Source organism: Syzygium oleosum, unplaced genomic scaffold, assembly GCF_021117445.2.
Source record: "Syzygium oleosum isolate NSW1041296 unplaced genomic scaffold, Sole_v2.1 Sole_v2.26, whole genome shotgun sequence".
Classification (NCBI taxonomy): domain Eukaryota; kingdom Viridiplantae; phylum Streptophyta; class Magnoliopsida; order Myrtales; family Myrtaceae; genus Syzygium; species Syzygium oleosum.
The window spans coordinates 3,361,596-3,380,485 of record NW_026607510.1 but is presented as its reverse complement, the minus strand read 5'-3'; the positions used below and the strand labels follow the sequence as shown (position 1 = coordinate 3,380,485).

The window sequence follows — 18,890 nt, the reverse complement described above, 5'->3', positions numbered from 1 at the left end:
TTATTGGAATTGAGTTTGGTGTAAACTCACATCACGCAGACTTTTCAAAATGTAGAATCATAAATAGTAAGCTTGGGGTTAAGGAATCATCCGATTATCGAGTTAATGCACACAAAGACTCCCAGCATGCCCTGCAAGTCCGAGGGAGGTCAACACGGTAGGTGCTTCCACAATCTATAACATCAAAAAGCTGACCACCAAGACTCTAAAAGCTCAGGATGAATGTCAGTCATAAATGCAGCCAAAATGATGTTAAATTGTAAGTCATAGAGGAAAATGAACTTGAAAAAGCAAAAGAAAGCATGATAGGGTAATCAATGCAGCAGAAGCCTCTATTTTTCTTAAGACTGTGCTCGTGCTCCCAAACTATCACCGAAAAATAATAATCGGCCCATCCCTCCCATCCATCCTTAGAAACAGAGGATTCAGCCACATGACCTACCTAATTACCAGAAACAGAACCCGAAAATTATGCTAAGAGGCCTGCCACCTTCAGAATATCACTTTGTCTCGTAGGCAAGTCTTCACAATAGCCTGCTGAGGGACTTGATAAGCAATTTCAAATTTCGTCTTGTAGCCTCGTCGCCCGTGAATCCCAATATATCAGAACTTATACTCTGCACAATACAGAAAGAGAAGAAAGGTAAATTCTCATACGGATACTTGCCGATGAGGAGTTATGCTGAACTTCATCGGGTTTGAATGCAGCATTGTAAAGCTGATAGTAAGACTCACCTCAACATTCTTCAACGTGAAAATTAGAGTGTAGATTGATTTTTGAATCAGTTCAGTGTTCTCTGGAGTCATGATAGACGAGTGCACTCTTCTGTAGAAAGAAGAATTCTAGACAGTTTAGGTTCCCAGAACTTGGTGGGTGAACACACGCAGGAGGGTCTAAGAGAAGGAGATGCTCATTGCAAGCTGGGTAAGCACTCATAATATTTCTAAAGACTAATTGCCAGCATCCTTCTAAAGACTAATTGCAAGCATGGGTAAGCACTTATGGTATTTGAAAAGACGAATTGAAAGCACGAAATTATGTGAACTATGTTTCGGTAAAATCTTGCTTATGACACACGTCCAAGCCCTTTTTAAAAAAAAAATAAATTAAACCTGCAATCCTAATCATAAGATAATCATGCAACTTTTTCAATCAAACTACCAAGCACGTTATCAAAAGCAGCTTTTCCTCATCCCTAGACAACTGGTGGTCGGTTTCTTAGACAGTATAAATATTGAATAACTTTTTTTCAAGCATTTAACCCAGAGAGACGGGTGTGCGCAAAAGCTGTGTTTCTGGTCATTAAATACAGGTTATTTGGTCTGGTCAGGTACGACTATCATCACCACTATCTACAGTTTCTTGATGGCATTGGAACAAGATAAAAACGGCATGGCAGAGGACAAGAACAAAAAAGTTAAAAATGAAATAGCGATGGCATTGGACAGTGGTAAATGGCTGCTGCACTGGCAGAAGAGAATTGATGAATATTCCTGCCCTCATACACGAACATGTTACTTTATAATTGCACGAACTTGTTCCAACTATGCCTTCATATGGAACACCACCAACTACAATTTTCTCTTCGCATAGAGTCATTTAAGATACAATAAAAGGGCTTATATATTTCACCAGTAAGTTAATTACAGAAAAAAGTGAGCAGCTCGTTGAGACGCAAAATACTATCACCACCACCTAAACAACTAGACATCTAGTCCATAAGAATGAGCTCAAACTCTATCAACTGAGCTATATCCCTCAAAGCCAAGTGGAGCATAAACGTTTCATGGATAAAGGAGACCAAGACTACCAAGACAAATATCATGAAAACCGAGCCCGATCCTAGATCGTTAATTCAATTATGCCTTCTTCACTCCACTATTGGGGCCCACAGAAACTGAAATAAAACCAAAGAAAACTTGGATGGGGTCTTATAATGTTAAATGCTAAAATCTGCAAAAGTGTCAATCACATATAACAGGCGAATACACCCACATGAATCAAATTGTGTCGTAAGCTGGGAACGCCTACCTCAAATCGTCAGAGGCTTGTGTAAGGTTTCTTGTCAAACTCTCCACTTCCTTCAGCAAACCGCTATTACGAACCTCAGCGAGTAAAGGCTGGACATCTTCGGCCATGGCTTCTATCTGAAACATTGCTATGTGGGAAATGCTAATTATATACATGAGAATTTCATTAATAAAGGTAACCCTAGGTACAACAGCAGGAAGCAAGCGGCAAGGAGGACACTTCGAACTGAGGGCAAGATGGGAGAAATATGTCTAGTAATAATGACGATTACTCATGTCTAGGACTTTCATGAGCAATTGCATAATTTTGCCAAGTAACACGCTTGCAGCATTTGCAACAAGGGTAAATAGTAGAAAAAGTACCCAAAAACCACATAACCACTTTAACCGAACAAAAAAGCAGAAGCAGCATGTCACACCTTGGCTAAAAGTGGCTTTGCCTCTTCAATAACTGAGGAAACTCGTTCAGCAAGCGAATAGCTTCTAGCAATGCCGATTTCCTCGACTTCACGTCCAAGCCGGGTGAATATCCCCACTAAAGCATCCAAACTTACACCTTGATAACCCTTTATCTTTTGCCTGTCGCAAATGATGAGACCCTCCTTATCACATTCTGGATGAAGAGGACCTACCGATGGTGTCGGAATGGGATCTCGAGGGGTAATGTCAATCAAAGTCTCCATCAGAAGACCAGACTGGTTCACCTCTACGAGAGCATTTCGAGGTATGATTTTCTTCTCATCATCAACCTACAGTGTGGAAGACAGACTAAGCAATATCCACATTACATCGCGGCACCGCATATATCACGACCCTTCCTCTACAGCATAGATTTTCTCAGAATGCTCAGCAAAACAGAAAGCCAATTGGATGAGATAATCGACCTTACCTCAACAACTGCTTCAATACTTTTCAATGACGGGTTGACACGGATCACTTCTCCAACAGTTGCGCCCCTTATCCTCACGGGCGTTCCCGTGCAGATTCCCGCAGCCTGACCGAATTCGAAAACGGCCAGGTACTTCCTAAACTTGGAGCGCATCTGGAACGCCCTCAACCAAGCCAAGCTCAGCGCCAAGAGCACGGCGCCCGACACCAGGAACAACCCGACCCCGCCTTCCCAGACGCTTCTCCGGCCGAACCCGTAATCGCTCAGCGGGCGCAGCGTCTGCCGCCAGATGGTGCGAGGGACGTCCAGCACGGCCGCGATCGGGCTCCTCCTCTGCTGCTCCGGCGAAGAAGGCGGGGGCTGCTGCGCGCGCCCCGCGTCGCCGGAAGACGACGCCGCCCGGACCCGGCGCCGGCGCTTCTGGGGTTCGGCGGGGAGGCAGGGCAAGCAATTCGGAGAGGCGCGAGCGGGGAGGGCATTCAGCTTCAACAACGTCGGGCCGGTCGAAACCTGGACAAGCGTGCGGCCGACCATCGTACTCAAAGAACGGGGAGACCCCAAAACCCTCGGGACACGAACGGGGAAAAACCCAGAGCTTCAGAACGACGTCGACGGCGACCGGAGGGCCAAAGGTGCGAACTTGAGAGCCGCGGCCGCCGCAGATCGGAGCCCCGGCTCGACGGAACCCATCGTCGCCGGAATCCAATCGGAAACCTAGGAGGTGCGGGCTGAGAGATGAAGAAGGCTACGCTCGTGGGGACGAAGTTATCAGGGAAAAAATGAGAATGGGAGAAGACAAGAAAGAAAAGGAGAAAGAAAAGGAATTCAGCTCCAATGGTGTTGGTTGATGATGGGTTTGATGGGAGAAAGAAATGGAGAGACACTCTTTGCTTTTTACATGATTTGGTTGACTGAAAGGTGACGGGAGAAATGGAAATAAGATTCGGTTAATTTCACGAAAAATCCCGAATCGGTATAGAATCACTGATGGTCTCAAATTGATATATCTGTGATAAATTTATTCCCCGTTAATTTTCGTTACATTTTGACGTTAAATTGTTAAGTTGGATAAGAATGGGAGTACCGATTTAGGATTTTACCTTCCGTTTATCACAGCTTTACCAATTTGTGATTTCTCGTGGTATTGTAATTTAACGGAGGGTTAATTTGTCACAAGTATAATGGTTTTGGGATTTTTGGCGATCAAAAAATTAATTCGGGATAAATTTGTCACAGGTGTACCGGTTTTGAATTTTTCGTGGTATTAACCCTAAATGATTTGAAAATCATCATAAGTGCCGAAAAATGAGGCCTGATTCCAAAAAAAGCACCAACTTCACCTTCACTGACAATTCTGGCCTTGATTTACTTTTGTCTCATAAAAAATCACAAATTTCAGCTTAAATCCCAAATTTGGCCCGAACAATTTGAAAATTTCACATCACGAGAACCAAATTTGGGACTCGAGTAAAAATTATTGCTTTTTATTGAGACAAAAAAAAGTTTGGATCAAAATTGTCACTCAAGATAAAATTGGTCCTCTTTTTTGGAATTAGCCCTGAAAAATGATCCATTTATATCTATATAAACTGAATGAACGAAAATTATTTTTATTATTTATGAAAATATTTTGACATGATTATTATCGATGATAAAAATAATTTCCCAATCGACTAATTATTACTAGTGCCACGAGTAATCGTTTTTAGGAAAATATTTTCTAAATCTTGCATTTTTCGCGAAGCAAGTAGACCCAAATTTTACCCTTCATTTGAAACCAAAAGGCAATGCGAACGTTACTGCTGAACACGACTATAAGGAGAATATTTTGTGTAAATATATTTGAGGGTTGATGTGGTTTGGCACTGTACAACACATTTATTCCAAATGAATTTTTGTCTAACAAAAAATTTCCAAAAACTAAGTTTCGTCTCACGAAAAAAAACCCAAATCAATATTTATGATTGAAATCTACACTTCGTCAACATTTCATCCAATATCCCCTTAAAATGCATATCTGTCAACACACTTGATAATGACTCATATGGAGAATTCCATATGCAATTTAACGGAGGGTGGATTTAGATAAGGGTGCTGGTTTGGATTTTTTGCGAGACCAAGGTAGTCTGAAGCACGTGTTTGATGAGGTATTGGTTTGGGAATTTTCTTTGGTAAGACAAAAATTAGTTTGAGGAGATGCCTCGTGAGATACCGATTTGAAATTATTTATGAGGCGAAAATTAGATTTAGAGTGAATGTGCCATGGGATATTAATTTTGGATTTTTAATAATATGAAACCCCATTTTTAATCTTTAGTTTTATACCAAAAGTTGTTAATTTTTATCCACCAAATTTACAAGTTATCTACAAACTAAGATTTGTCTCCATGAGAGTAATCATAGCTTACAAATTAATTATAACAAGTCACAAATTATACACCTCACATAAAAATGGACATCCTGAACATTTTAAAATAAAACAATTGGTTAATCCTGTCAGAAAGCCTGAATTTTGCCCCCGGGACATCGATACTCCAAACTTTTTTTTTGTCTCGCCTATACTCCCAAACTTGTACTAGTGCCACGTAGGATTTTAAGTGGCCATTATGGAGAGAACTATGACCGAAGGTTAATAACCGTAACAAATTGAAAATTCAAAAATAACATGTTTGAGATTTATGTATTTTTTTTTGTAGAATCTTATTTGGTGAATAAAATAATAATTAAAACTATAGGTTTTAATAAGTCATAGGCTGCATGGTAGTTTGAAAATGTCACATGGTGAGTTCGGACACTGAGAAAAAAATTAAGAAGGGTGTTCACATTATATGTACGTGGCAGATATCGAACATGCATACCTTTGAATTAATGGCCCGTTGTTTACTTATATTTATATTAAAAGTACTTTTTTGCTTTCCCATCAAAATTTAATATATTATTTAAATTTGAAACAAATTATAAAAAGAGAAAATACCACCAAAAATCCTAAACTATGCCACTTGTGATAAATTTATCCTGAACCGAGTGCGACCCTCGCCCAACCCCAACGCAGGTGAGGCGGCCCTCGCCGGCTTCCCTCCTCCATGGCCGGCAAAGGAAAGAGAGAAGAAAGGAAAAAAAATAGAAAAAGAAAAAGACGAAAATGCCCTTGGGCCAAAGTATTGTGGAGTAAATGTATCACAAGTGGCATAGTTTGGGGTTTTTCGTGTCACAAAAAAAAGTTCAGGATAAATTTGTAACAAGTGGCATAATTTGAGGTTTTTCGTGTTACAAAAAAAGTTCATGGTAAATTTGTCATAAGTGCCATAATTTGAAATTTTTGGTGGTATTTTCCTTTATAAAAAAAGTATTGTAAAAGTTTTAGGAATTTCGAATTTTAAAAAGTCAAAATGAGAGAGCCGCGAGATTTGGATCAAGCAAAATATAAAAATCGAAAATCAATTCAGACAGATCCTAAATTCGATTCACTACTAGTAATAGAAAAGATTGTAGCTACTATTTTGGAGGAGCAAAAAAGAAATCCATTCTGATTATCTTCAAACATAACTAGGTTGCAAAATGAGCGAAAGTAACACGATTCATGACGAAAAGGTCGGCTAAAAGGTCAAAAAAATTAAGGGAGAATTTTAAATAAAGTCCTGAAATAATGCTGTTGTCTTAAATAAAGCTTTCAAATGGGCAACTTAGTTTTAAAACATATCCCATGTCACCGACCGCCAAATCTTCATCGGCATGATCACAAGGAGGGCTTCCTCACTTCAAGGAGCAGCAGAGATTGGAGGTGACAACGCGTATGAAGCGAGAACCTATGTCTATGGAAGTCGCGGACTCTGTCAATTCATTTTGACGTAGGTCGCTAGCCTTGCATAGGCATAGGTTTGTGGTCGTATGAGGCCGGTCACCTCCATGGCCACGGTGTTGGGGCTCGGCTCGGTTCGGTCGCTCAACGCGAGAAGTTGAAGCTCTTGAGCAACTTTGGCCATTGCCGAGAGCTTGAAGCTTAAGTGGCCAAAACCACGAGTGAGAGGAGTTACATGGTCACGAGTGAGAGGAGTTAAAGAGCTATGAATGAGAAGAGAGGGAGCAGCAATAGTTGCGAGCTCGAAGCTTGGGCGACCAAGGCTTACAGCTTAGAGATCATGTAGCCATAGTTGCGGGAGTTAGAAGAGAGAGAGAGGGCCATGGCCAGGGCCCTCGACTACGCGATCCGGGCGAGGCCGGCCTCCTCGAGCTCGCCCAGATCTGGGTGGAGCTTGCTGGAAGCTCGCCATGGCCGGCGAGCTCGAGCTCGCCCAGATCTGGGCAGAGCTCGCCGGCCGAGCTGGCCCAGATGGCCGGCGAGCTCGAGCTCTCGCCGGCCTCAGCTCTGGCCCGGTCGCCGGACCGGCGACCGGGGAAGAAGAAAAGAATAGGAAAAGGAAAGAAAAAAATTTTGGACAAAATTGCCCCTATTCCGGTGCCGGAAATGTCGGCCGGTCGCCGGCCGGCGAACATTTGGCCGGCCGGCGAGCTCAGGTCCTTATTTGATACTAGTTTGGGCATTTGGGTCCTTAATTGATACTTTGTCCACTTGGGGTCCTCTTTTGAAAAAAGGCACCCACTTTGGGTCCTTATTTGACAATTTCCCTAAGATTTGGTTAATTGCACGAAAAATCCCGAATCGGTGTAGAATCCCTAAGAATCTCAAACTGATATGATAAATTTATTCTATGTTAATTTTCATTATATTTTACCATTAAATTATTAAGTTGGACGACAAAGTTTGGGATTTTACCTCTATGTTTATCTCAACTTTACCAATTTGTGATTTTTCGTGGTATTGTAATTTAACGGAGGGTAAATTTGTCACAAGTATAATGGTTTGGGGTTTTTGGTGATCAAAAAATTAGTTCGGGATAAATTTATCACAGATGTACCAATTTGGGGTTTTTTATGGTATTAACCGTAAATGATTTGAAAATTATCATATATTCCCAAAAATGAGGCCTGATTCCAAAAAAAGCACCAACTTTATCTTGAGTGATAATTCTGGCCCGGACTTTTTTTGTCTCATAAAAAATCACAAACTTTAGCTTAAATCCCAAATTTGGCTCAAACAATTTGAAAATTTCACATAAAAAAAAACCAGATTTGGGACTCGAGTAAAAGTTAGTGCTTTTTATTGAGACAAAAAAAGTTTGAATCAGAATTGTCATTCAAGATAAAATCAGTGCTCTTTTTTAGAATTAGCCCTGAAAAAGGGAAAATTCCAAAAAGAGGCCCGAAGTGGAGTCATTTTTTCAAATAAGGGCTCGAAGTGGATCTTGTCTCAAATAAGGGCATGAAGTGCCCTCATTTTCTCAAATAAGGGCCTGAAGTGAATCTTGTCTCAAATAAGAGCATGAAGTGGTCATATCAGTCTCAAATAAGAACCTAATCTCACCGGCCAAAGGGTATTTTTTGTTTTTTACTTTTTTCCTTTTTCTGTTTTTTTCTTTTCCTTTTCTTTTTTTTTCCTCTCTTCCCTCCGCTGGCCATCACCAAGGCTGACGGAGGTTGCCGGGGTCAAGTGGAGGCTGCCCTCGCCGACGTCGGGCGAGGGCGAGGGTCGCCTCGCTTGGGCTGGGTGGGCGAGGGCGACCCTTGCCAGATCCGACGAGGGCAACCCTCGCCCTCACCCGATGTTGGTGAGGGCGACCCTTGCTCGAAGCGGGCTAGGCAGCCCTCGCCTGATGCTGGCGAGGGTTGCCCTCGCCTGAGGTCGGCCAGGCGCAATGACGGCTAGGGAGGGAAGAATAAAAAAGGAAAAAGGAAAAAAAAAAGTAAAAATATATATACTTATAAATTTTTTGACTAAAATACCCTTTTTTTGGCGACGGAATAATCACCGGCCGGCCAAAGATTCTTATTTGAGACGATTTGGCCACTTCATACCCTTATTTGAAACGATTTGGCTATTTCATACCCTTATTTGAGACAATGTCCACTTCAGGCCCTTATTTGAGAAAATGACTCCACTTCGGGCTCCTTTTTAGAATTTTCCCCCCGAAAAATGATCACTTTATATCCATATAAACTGAATGAACGAAAATTATTATTTTTATTTATGAAAATATTTTGACATGATTATTATCGATGATAAAAATATTTTCCCAATCGACTAATTATTACCAGTATCATGAGCGATCGTTTTTAGGAAAATATTTTTCAAATTTTGCATTTTCACGAAACAAACAGACCAAAATTTTACCCTTCATTTAAAATCAAAAGGCAACGTGAGCGTTACTTCTGAACACGACCATAAGGAGAATATTTTGTGCACATATATTGGAGTCTTGATGCGGTAAAAAATATCAAATTGGGCACTGTACGATACATTTATTCCATATTAGTTTTCGTCTAGCAAAAATTTTCCAACTGGTATCGCAAACTAGGAGTGATCGGCTCTCGGTCCGGTTCGGTTCTTGAGTGGAACTAGGAACCGGACTGATAAGACCAGTTCCCAATTTTTAGGACCGGGGACTGGACCGATGGATCATGGAATCGGGAACCGAATCGGACCAATGGTCCAGTCCGGCTCCGAACGGTCCAATGAAACCTTTTGCTATTTACCAACAAAAGAACTAGAAGTGTGAGAATGACACATTTAACAAGTAATACCTTTGTCATGACCAACTTGCAGAAAAAGAATACAACACATGAGAAAAGATTTGATTTGGATTTTATTGACAACTCCTCTTACGATCTTTGCATAGCCATTCGATGTGGGACTCTCGGCATTCGCATGAAGACACAATATCAGAGACAAGTCAAGAGTCCCACATCGAAGGCGTCCACATGAAATGCTGGACACACAATAGAGAAAAGCCATACATATTACATACCAAGAGTCCCACATCGAATGGGAACCAAGAGACCATCAGAGAGGTTTGCATAAAACCCAATCCTTGCACGGTAATTAGAGATAAAATGGTTAAGTTTGAACTTTTTATAAAAATAAAATTAAATTTTTGAATAGTATCGGTCTGGTTCCAAAAAGTTGGAACCGGGAACCAGACCAGTGCTCCTTGGAACCGCCCAGAACCGGTCGGTCCGGTCCTGTTTCGGGTGGTTTCTGATTCTTTTGCACACCCCTATCGCAAACTAAGTTTTCGCCTCACGAAAAAAACCCAAATCGATATTCCTAATTGAAATCTACACTCCATTAACATCTAAAATGCATATGCGTCTAGGGGTGAGCGCGGTTCCAGGGTAGAATCGGGAACCGGAGAACCGGACTCGGTGGATCCGGTTCGGTTCCAGGTTCCATGGACATCATTTTTAGGAACCGGCTGTTCCGATTTGCGGTTCCTATAGGAACCGGAACCGGAACCGGAACCAAAAACATAAACTTAGTATTTAGAAACCCTAATTCCCAAATGCTCACTTCTCCTCCTGAATCACCCGATCCTCCATAATCGTCCCTCCAAAGCTCGCTCCCGCTTCCGCTTTTGCCTCGCTCCTCGCTCCCGCTCCCGCTTCCGCCTCGCCCTCGCTCCCGCTTCCGCTTCCGCTTCCACGGTTCTCTCCCACTTCCGCCTCACTCCACCTTCTTCGCCGCAGGTCCTGTGATCTCCCCACGTGGATTTGCTTCGATTATTCGGGCTCGTCGCCGTCTTCCTCCTCTAAAGCTCTGTCGCTCTGGTACGTAACGTCTTCGAACAACCCCTCGCCATTCACGCCATAAGTTATGGCGTGTGTCTGTGTTGTTCTCACTGACGAGCCGTTGGCTCCCCCGTGCACTTCTTTATTTTGCGTGAGTGTGTGACTGGAGATATTACACAAGGTTTCAGCTTTCTTCTTGCTTTGATCATAATGAATCATCTGGGGATGATTTGGCGATGCACCTTTATTGTGAATGATAGGTTTTCTTCTTCTTCTTCTTTTCGAGGGGGGGGGGTGTTTGATTGTATTGTATGGAATGGAATTGTATGTTTGATTTAGATTTTTCCTTTTCCATTTTGGCTATCCTTCGATGTTGTTCTATTGTAGTTCGGATTAGGTAAGCAATCAAATGGATTAGGTAAGCAATCAAATCTTGGTGTGGGAATATTTCTGTGTGGAGTTGGTTTCATGTTTTTAGATGTTGATGTTAGAACGCATCCATCACAATGTTGTTAAATTCTACACCAAGCAGTACCCTTTTGGGGTCATCGAGAATTTACGCAGGAAATTGTGCGACTGTGCGAGCTCCGCGTATTAACACCTAAATTGTAAAATTTTAGCATTTTCTGAGATGGCTATTTAGCTCGTTAAGTAGATCTCCTTCAAGAGATAACTCAACATTTGAATTCTTGCATTCTGTCTCTCCAACCTAAGAGAGAAACTTTAAAAAGTATCTAAAAGCCTGATAAATATTCTACTACAATAACTATGAGAAAACTATGGCAAACAACAAATTCGCAATTGCGGTAATGGAAAACAAAGCTTAAAAATGCCAAAGACCATAGATATGTCGTCATTTCTTAAAAGTTAGTGAATAGGTTTGGAAAGAGAAAGCACCACTGCAAGACGACGCTGCTGATTGTGTCGACCAGACAAAGGGGATGGCAATTCGTTGACAACCTATGTCTTTGCTTGTTCTGAGCAGTCTCAGTCAGCCTCTCATGATCTTACCAGTCGCCACTAGGAGAATATGTTATTTTGATTAACATGCCCTAATCTGTCAATGTTGCCCTAAGAATGGTCTCAAGCATGTAAGGTTGTTGATTCATAAGAAATTGGGCCTAACTTTAGTCAAATGTTACTGAGAAAGCCTAATTTGAAGCCAAGCAATTTTGATCGTGCTCGATCCTTCCAGATCCTATAACCTTACTCTTGATTCTTGTTAATTCCAACTAACATATAATTCTAAAGCTACTAGTTTCCTTTTCACAAAGGCGGCATGTCAACTGAAGTACAATCTTCCTTCTGAATAGGTTCTCTCTTGTGGGTGGGGCATTTTGGCACACACTTCACGTAAACACCCTTACTTTGGGTTGAGTCTCTAGATTCCATGCCTTAGTCCAGAGGGCTTTTGGAGTTTGGTAGGACAATGAGGCTTGATTTGCTTCATGCTTAGTCTCAATGTCCTAGAGTTGGCTACAGCCACTTTTAACAGCGTAACCTCCTGCTTGGTTGCATGTCCAGACTAGCTTGTCTTTCGCCGGTGTTGTTAAGAGCGGGATAGCTAGAATATCATTTACTATATGCTATTCAAAAAGAGAGAACAACATGTGCTCATTCCATTGCGCTTCCTCAGCATTTCTGTCACGCCTGTTCAGCCAATATATTCGAGCGCATACCTCAATACATTTCTCCTTGTTTCCACAGATCTTCAATTGCATTTTCAGTTGCTGCATTTTGTCCCTGTCATGATGCAAGCTCTGCTCATTTGTTGACTCCTAAAGCTTCCTATTCAAGTAGTTGATTTGACTATTAGAGAACTTCCGCTTGCTCCACTTTTTTAGGGCCTCTATTACTTTTTGTAGTTTCTTCAGAAAGTGTTCATTTCCATGCTTGGAGTATTCCACGCTGAACTTACTAGCTTTCGACCAAAAAAAAAAAAGAACTTACTAGCTGACCACATTCATTATCTTCAAACCAGTATGCTTCAAACTTAATTTCTCTCTTTCTTTTTGCAGGTTCCGCTGAGAGAGTTAGCAAGATAAGACTATGGTCGGAGTCTATAGCAGGTAATGCATATGCTTCCACTTCTAGGATGTCACTCTCCAGTCTACGTTGCATGGAGCTCTATCTAGTCTTTCTTTCACATAGGTATCCCAATTCCTATTATTTGCCCGTGTAAATGCATATCCTTTGCATTCAAGATCCATTATGGCTGCAACTTTGGAATATGGCTGCTTGAGATTCAAATTGCATTTTCTTTTCTGCTGTCTTGTTATGTTCTCGTGTCGTTTGATTGATTGTTCAAGTGCTCTCGGCTAATCTGTTCTCGTGTTGTTTGCTTGGCCAGTGTTATTTGATTGACATATCAACTATCAAGAATTCAAGATAACATGTCAATGGAGCTTGAGGGATGTGAGGAGATGACTCCGATCACAGAATTTGAATTGTCGGGCGATGAAAATGAAGAAGAGCCATCCCCTACCACTAGTGCGACAAACAAGGTACTTGGTTCTCGTTGTCCTCTTTTTAATAAGAAATATACATCCGATTGCTGGAATCATTTTGCAAGAATCAAAGATGGGGATGGAAAAACATATAAGGTGAAGTGCATTCATTGTGGGTCTGAGTTAAAGTACAATGTTGCTCATGGTACTTCCGTAATGAGGAAGCACTTGAAAACATGTAAGAAGTTTCCTTGCAATGTTGATAAGAGGCAGAAATTCTTTGCACCGCGTAATGTAGACTTGGCTGGCAAGGCAGGAGGAGGTTCTAGTACTGGTAGTGTCTTATCGACATGGTCATTTAATCAAGAACGTTGTAGGCAAATGCTTGCTCGGTTCATCATAGTTGATGAACTACCCTTTTCCTTGGTTGAGCGTGTTGGATTTCGCGAGTTTGTCACCGAGTTACAACCTCTCTTTAAACATTTGTAACGTTTTACAGTGGCTAAAGATTGTATGAAGCTGTATTTTTGTGAAAGAACTTGTTTGAAGGCTTACTTTGGTAAGATAAAGTATAGGATCGCACTCACGACCGATACATGGAGTTCCATTCAAAACCTGAATTATTTGTGTCTCACTGCACATTTTATTGATGAAAATTGGAAGTTGCATAAAAGAATCATCAATTTTGTGGTGATGCCTAGTCACATGGGTAGGGAGATTGGGAGAATGGTGGAGAAATGCATCAACGAGTGGGGAATAGAAAAGAAGGTATCCACAATCACCGTGGTTAATGCTAGTTCGAATGACGTTGCAATTGGTTATTTGAAGGAAAAACTTTCAAGAAAAAAGTTGTTGATCTTAGATGGTAGTGTTTTACATATGAGGTGCACTGCTCATATATTAAACTTGATTGTTAGAGATGGCTTGACTACGGTACGGGAATCTATTGCACGTATACAAAACGTGGTTAGGTATGTAAGGAGTTCTCCCATGAGAGCCAACACATTTAAATCTTGCATTGAGGGTGAAAAGATTACTTACAAGGGTTCAGTTATTCTTGATGTCGCCACTAGATGGAACTCCACTTACCTCATATTAGATACCGCCATAAAATTTAGAAAAACTTTTGAAAGGATGGAAGAAGACGATTCAGCTTTTGCCAGTGAGCTTAACCATGATCTTCCTAAAGATGATGATTGGGAAAATGCCATTATAATTTCGGAATTTCTAAAAATATTCTATGATGCCACCAATCGAATGTCGGGGAGTTCATATGTTACTTCAAATGATTATTTTGAAGGGATAGCTCTTTTGTATAAATATTTGAAAGATGCGGCGGATGCTTCGGATCCTAAGCTTCAAGCTATGGGTATGAAAATGAAAGAGAAATTTGACAAATACTATGGGAGTTTGGATAAAGTGAATATGTTGGTGTTGATTGCGATTGTGTTGGATCCTAGAGCCAAGTTGAGCTATGTGAATTTCTTGTATGGACAAATTTATGATGATGAAGTGAAAGTTAATGAGATGCATTACACGGTGAAGGACGCATTGGAGCGTTTATATGAATTTTATGAACAATCTTCTCTTGCTTCAAGTGATCGAAATTTTGGTGCCCAAAGTTTCAGTGCTAGTAGTAGTGGTTCCAATGCCAATGCCGGTGGTAGTGAAGGTAACAAGATCAAGAAGTTTGACGCCCAAGCTTGGCGAAGAACCTTTATGCACTCGAACCAACAAGTGTGCAATGACAACAAATCTGAGCTTGATCAATATCTTGAAGAAAAAAATGAAAATATTCTTGATCTTGAGCTTTTGATGTGGTGGAAGACTAGTGGCTCAAAATATAAAATCCTATCTTTGATGGCTCGGGATGTTTTGTCTATTCCCGTAACTACTGTTGCTTCAGAGTCGACTTTTAGTACATCGGGTCGTGTACTTGACGGCTTTCGAAGTTCTTTGACTCTTAAAGTAGTGGAAGCTTTGATTTGCACTCAAGATTGGTTAAGAGCCGTTCGTGTGCCGATTGATGTTGAAGAATGCATCGAAAATGCAGAAAAATTTGATATGGGTAAGTGATGTTTATATATTTATATATTGTAATTCCTTTTATATATCTAATAAGTGAATATTTTATTTAATCTTTCTTTTTTTTAGATATGGATTATCTGAATGAGGAGATTATCATTGGTAAATAGAGTTTACCAGTTGAAGCGGAATGAATATATGTGGTAGACTTTCTAATACTTATTTTATTTTACCAATAAATTGATATGGATTGTCTTAATACTTTGGTTGTCTTTGAAGGAGCAGCTAAGGTCGTGTTATTTGTGATTCTGCCAATTATTTGTGCGTGCCTTTGACCTCGTAGTTGTTTAAAGGAGGAAGAAATTTAATGCCGGAAGGGATATCGAAGAAGCTTTTGGTCTTCTGCTTTTGTGCTTTTGCAGGATGTATGGGAGAAAGGTGAGATCAGATGTGAATGCTATTGAAATGAAGTAGGACTTGGAGCCGTTTTTGGGAGAAAGGTGCCTAGCTTAAAAAGATTTGACAGCTGGTCTTTTTTTTAGATATGGATTGTTGAGAAAAATGTGGCATCTTACCTTAGAATTTAAAGTCATATGTATTGCGTCCCAACAATTGTTATTTATCGTTCTATCCCCTTTCTTTTAAGAAAAATGTGACTTTTCAATAACTAGTCTTTTGTATTCTTTTTTATGAATGTTCATTTTCGTTTTGATCAACTAAAAAAAAAAAAAAACCTGTTGGAACTTGGAACCGACTCTGGAACCTGTAACAGGGTAGGTTCCAGGTTCTAGGTTCCAACGGGTAGGTTCTAGGTTCCAAAAAATGAGAAATCTGTACCCGAGGGTAGGTTCTAGGTTTCAGGTGGAACCTGTGAGGAACCTGGAACCGCTCACCCCTTTATACGTCAACTTTGAGGCAACTTTGAGGCAATTTAACGGAGATGAATGCAATTTAACGAAGGGCGGATTTAGATTGGGGTACCGGTTTGGATTTTTTGTTAGACCAAGATAGTTTGAGGCACATGTTTGATGAGGTAATGGTTTGGGAATTTTGGTGAGACGAAAATTAGTTTGAGGAGATGCCTCGTGGGAAACCTATTTTAAAATTATTCACGAGGCAAAAATTAGATTTAGAGTGAATGTGTCATGGATATTAATTTTGGATTTTAAATAATATTAAACCCTATTTTTAATCTTTAGTTTTATACCAAAAGTTTTAAATTTTTATCCACCAAATTTACAACTTATCTGCAGACTAAGATTTGTCTCCATGAGAGTAATCATAGCTTACAAATAATTATAACAAGTCACAAATTATACACCTCACATAAAAATGAACATCCTGAACATTTTTAAATAAAACAATTGGTTAATCCTATCAGAAAGCCTGAATTTTGCCCCCAGGACATTGATACTCCAAGCTTTTTTTTGTCTCGCCTATACTCCCAAACTTGTACTAGCGCCACGTAGGATTTTAAGTGGCCATTATGGAGAGAACTATGACCGAAGGTTAATGACCGTAACAAATTGAAAATTCAACAAGAACATGTGCCGATTGGAATTTTAGGGGAAAATATATACTACTCCCAAAATTCGGGAGATCTATGTATTTTTCTGTAGAATCTTATTTGGTGAATAAAATAATGAAAAAAACGAAAGGTTTTAATAAGTCATAGGCTGCATGGTAGTTTGAAAATGTCACATGGTGAGCTCGGACTTTGAGAAAAAAATTAAAAAGGGTGTTCACATTATATGTACGTGGCAGACATGGAACATGCATTCCTTTGAATTAATGGCCCGTTGTTTACTTATATTTATATTAAAAGTACTTTTTTGCTTTCCCATCAAAATTTAATATATTATTTAAATTTGAAACAAATTATAAAAAAAAGCACCGTAAAAATTTTAGGAATTTCGAATTTAAAAAAAGTCAAAGTGAGAGAGCCGCGAGATTTGGATCAAGCAAAATATAAAAACCGAAAATCAATTCAGACAGATCCTAAATTCGATTCACTCCTAGTAATATAAAAGATTGTAGCTACTATTTTGGAGGAGCAAAAAAGAAATCCATTCTGATTATCTTCAAACATAACTAGGCTGCAAAATGATCGAAAGTAACACGATTCATGACGAAAAAGTAGGCTAAAGGGTCAAAAAAATTAAGGGAAAATTTAAAATAAAGTCCTGAAATAATGCTGTTGTCTTAAATAAAGCTTTCAAATGGCCAACTTAGTTTTAAAACATATCCCATGTCACTGACCGCCAAATCTTCATCGCCATGATCACAAGGAGGGCTTCCTCACTTCAAGGAGCAGCAGAGATTGGAGGTGACAACGCGTATGAAGCGAGAACCTATGTCTATGGAAGTCGCGGCCTCTGTCAATTCATTTTGACGTAGGTCGCTAGCCTTGCATAGGCATAGGTTTGTGGTCGTATGAGGCCGGTCACCTCCATGGCCACGGTGTCGGGGCTCGGCTCGGTTCGGTCGCTCAACGCGAGAAGTTGAAGCTCTTGAGCAGCTTTGGCCATTGCCGAGAGCTTGGAGCTTAAGTGGCCAAGACCACGAGTGAGAGGAGTTAGAGGGTCACGAGCGAGAGGAGTTAAAGAGCTATGAATGAGAAGAGAGGGAGCAGCAATAGCCGCGAGCTCGAAGCTTGGGCGACCAAGGCTTACAACTTAGAGATCATGTAGCCATAGTTGCGGGAGTTAGAAGAGAGAGAGAGAGGGTCATGGCCGCCATCTTGGAGATCGGGTGGCATTTGCCATCATTGAAGCACAGAGATATGGCGACCATGGCCGCGAGCGAGAAGAGAGAGAATGATCATCAATGTGATCAATCCAGCGTCGAGTGGAGGAGCGGTCCTAGGTGACATTGGTTTATAGGCTCATCAGCGACTTCATGACGTCGAGTGAGATCGGACACCAAAAATGGCTTCGCACAAGTGTGAAAAGTAAATTAAGAGAGAAAAGAAGAAAGAAAAAAAGAAAATAAAAAGGATACCCTTGCACACGAGATGCATGTGCTCACCGTCCGGCGGAGATATGGCCGATCAATGAGCTACTTTTGTATTGCTCCCTTCGGGGACTCTTTTGAAAAGCGGCCTCATTTCAAGGGTCCCGATTTAGAATTTTACCGAAAAACTAATTTCCATATGGCACGTAACTCTTTCTAATATTGATCATTAACTTTGAAATCGATCAGTGATGGATAAGCCGAGTTAATCGCTTTTCTAAATCATTAACCACTAGTTTCATTTTTGCGAAAAATGAATGAATACAACATGATTCAAGGCTTGAAGGCAGGCCAAAGCCCCCCCAAAAAAAAAGAAGAAATCAATTTGCATTTGGTACACGCCTCTTCTTAGCGTCCAGTCCATCATCAAATTTGAAATGACTTGGTAATCAATGTAACCCTGTGTCTATTTTTAGAATCATCAATCACTACTGCGTATGGCAACCATTCTGTGTCCGGGAACAGATTCTGATCAGAAATGATTCTTTTTGATTATGTGCCCGGAAACTGATTCTGAGCATTTGAAGGCGTTTGGTAACGGCCCAAAATTTCTATTCCTGAAATAGTAAAAGAACAGAAATGCGTTTGGTAACGACATAAAATTTCTTTTTATTAATAATATTTTAATAACATTTTAAATATTTTAATATTTCTTTCTTTTCTTTTTTTCTTCTCCTCCTTCTTGGCCATGGCCGGTAAAATATTTTTTAATTAATAATACTTTTATTAAAAATAATTTTTTTTATTTTTTTTTGACCATGGCCGGTAAAAAATTTCTTTATTAATAATACTTTTATTAAAAAATAAATTTTTTTATTATTTTTGGCCATGGCCGGTAAAATTTTTTTTATTAATAATATTTT

The 18,890-nt window shown here is 40.2% G+C and overlaps 1 protein-coding gene and 1 long non-coding RNA gene across 2 annotated transcripts; one reads left to right on the top strand and one right to left on the bottom strand.

The window, feature by feature from the left end:
* Window positions 1-254: 254 nt before the first annotated feature.
* LOC115682004 (protein TRIGALACTOSYLDIACYLGLYCEROL 2, chloroplastic) lies at window positions 255-3,692 on the bottom strand. The gene is made up of 5 exons (XM_030606128.2): window positions 2,921-3,692; window positions 2,451-2,780; window positions 2,033-2,148; window positions 736-826; window positions 255-617 (listed from the first exon to the last, which is right to left on the bottom strand). The coding sequence occupies exons 1-5, from the start codon at window positions 3,452-3,454 to the stop codon at window positions 525-527; spliced, it is 1,164 nt and encodes a 387-aa protein (XP_030461988.1). The 5' UTR covers window positions 3,455-3,692; the 3' UTR covers window positions 255-524.
* An 8,147-nt stretch (window positions 3,693-11,839) lies between these two features.
* LOC130135015 (uncharacterized) lies at window positions 11,840-13,442 on the top strand. The gene is made up of 2 exons (XR_008814512.1): window positions 11,840-12,612; window positions 12,894-13,442. It is a non-coding gene; the product is annotated as an uncharacterized LOC130135015 (long non-coding RNA).
* Window positions 13,443-18,890: the final 5,448 nt, after the last annotated feature.

What these genes read in the sequence shown, in the direction of transcription:
- LOC115682004 (XM_030606128.2), bottom strand. Translation starts at nt 3,454, where the DNA reads ATGGTCGGCCGCACGCTTGTCCAGGTTTCGACCGGCCCGACGTTGTTG. An exon ending in GTATTGAAGCAGTTGTTGAG is followed by an intron (nt 2,781 to 2,920) that starts GTAAGGTCGATT and finishes TCCACACTGTAG; the next exon opens with GTTGATGATGAGAAGAAAAT. An exon ending in CAAAGCCACTTTTAGCCAAG is followed by an intron (nt 2,149 to 2,450) that starts GTGTGACATGCT and finishes GCAATGTTTCAG; the next exon opens with ATAGAAGCCATGGCCGAAGA.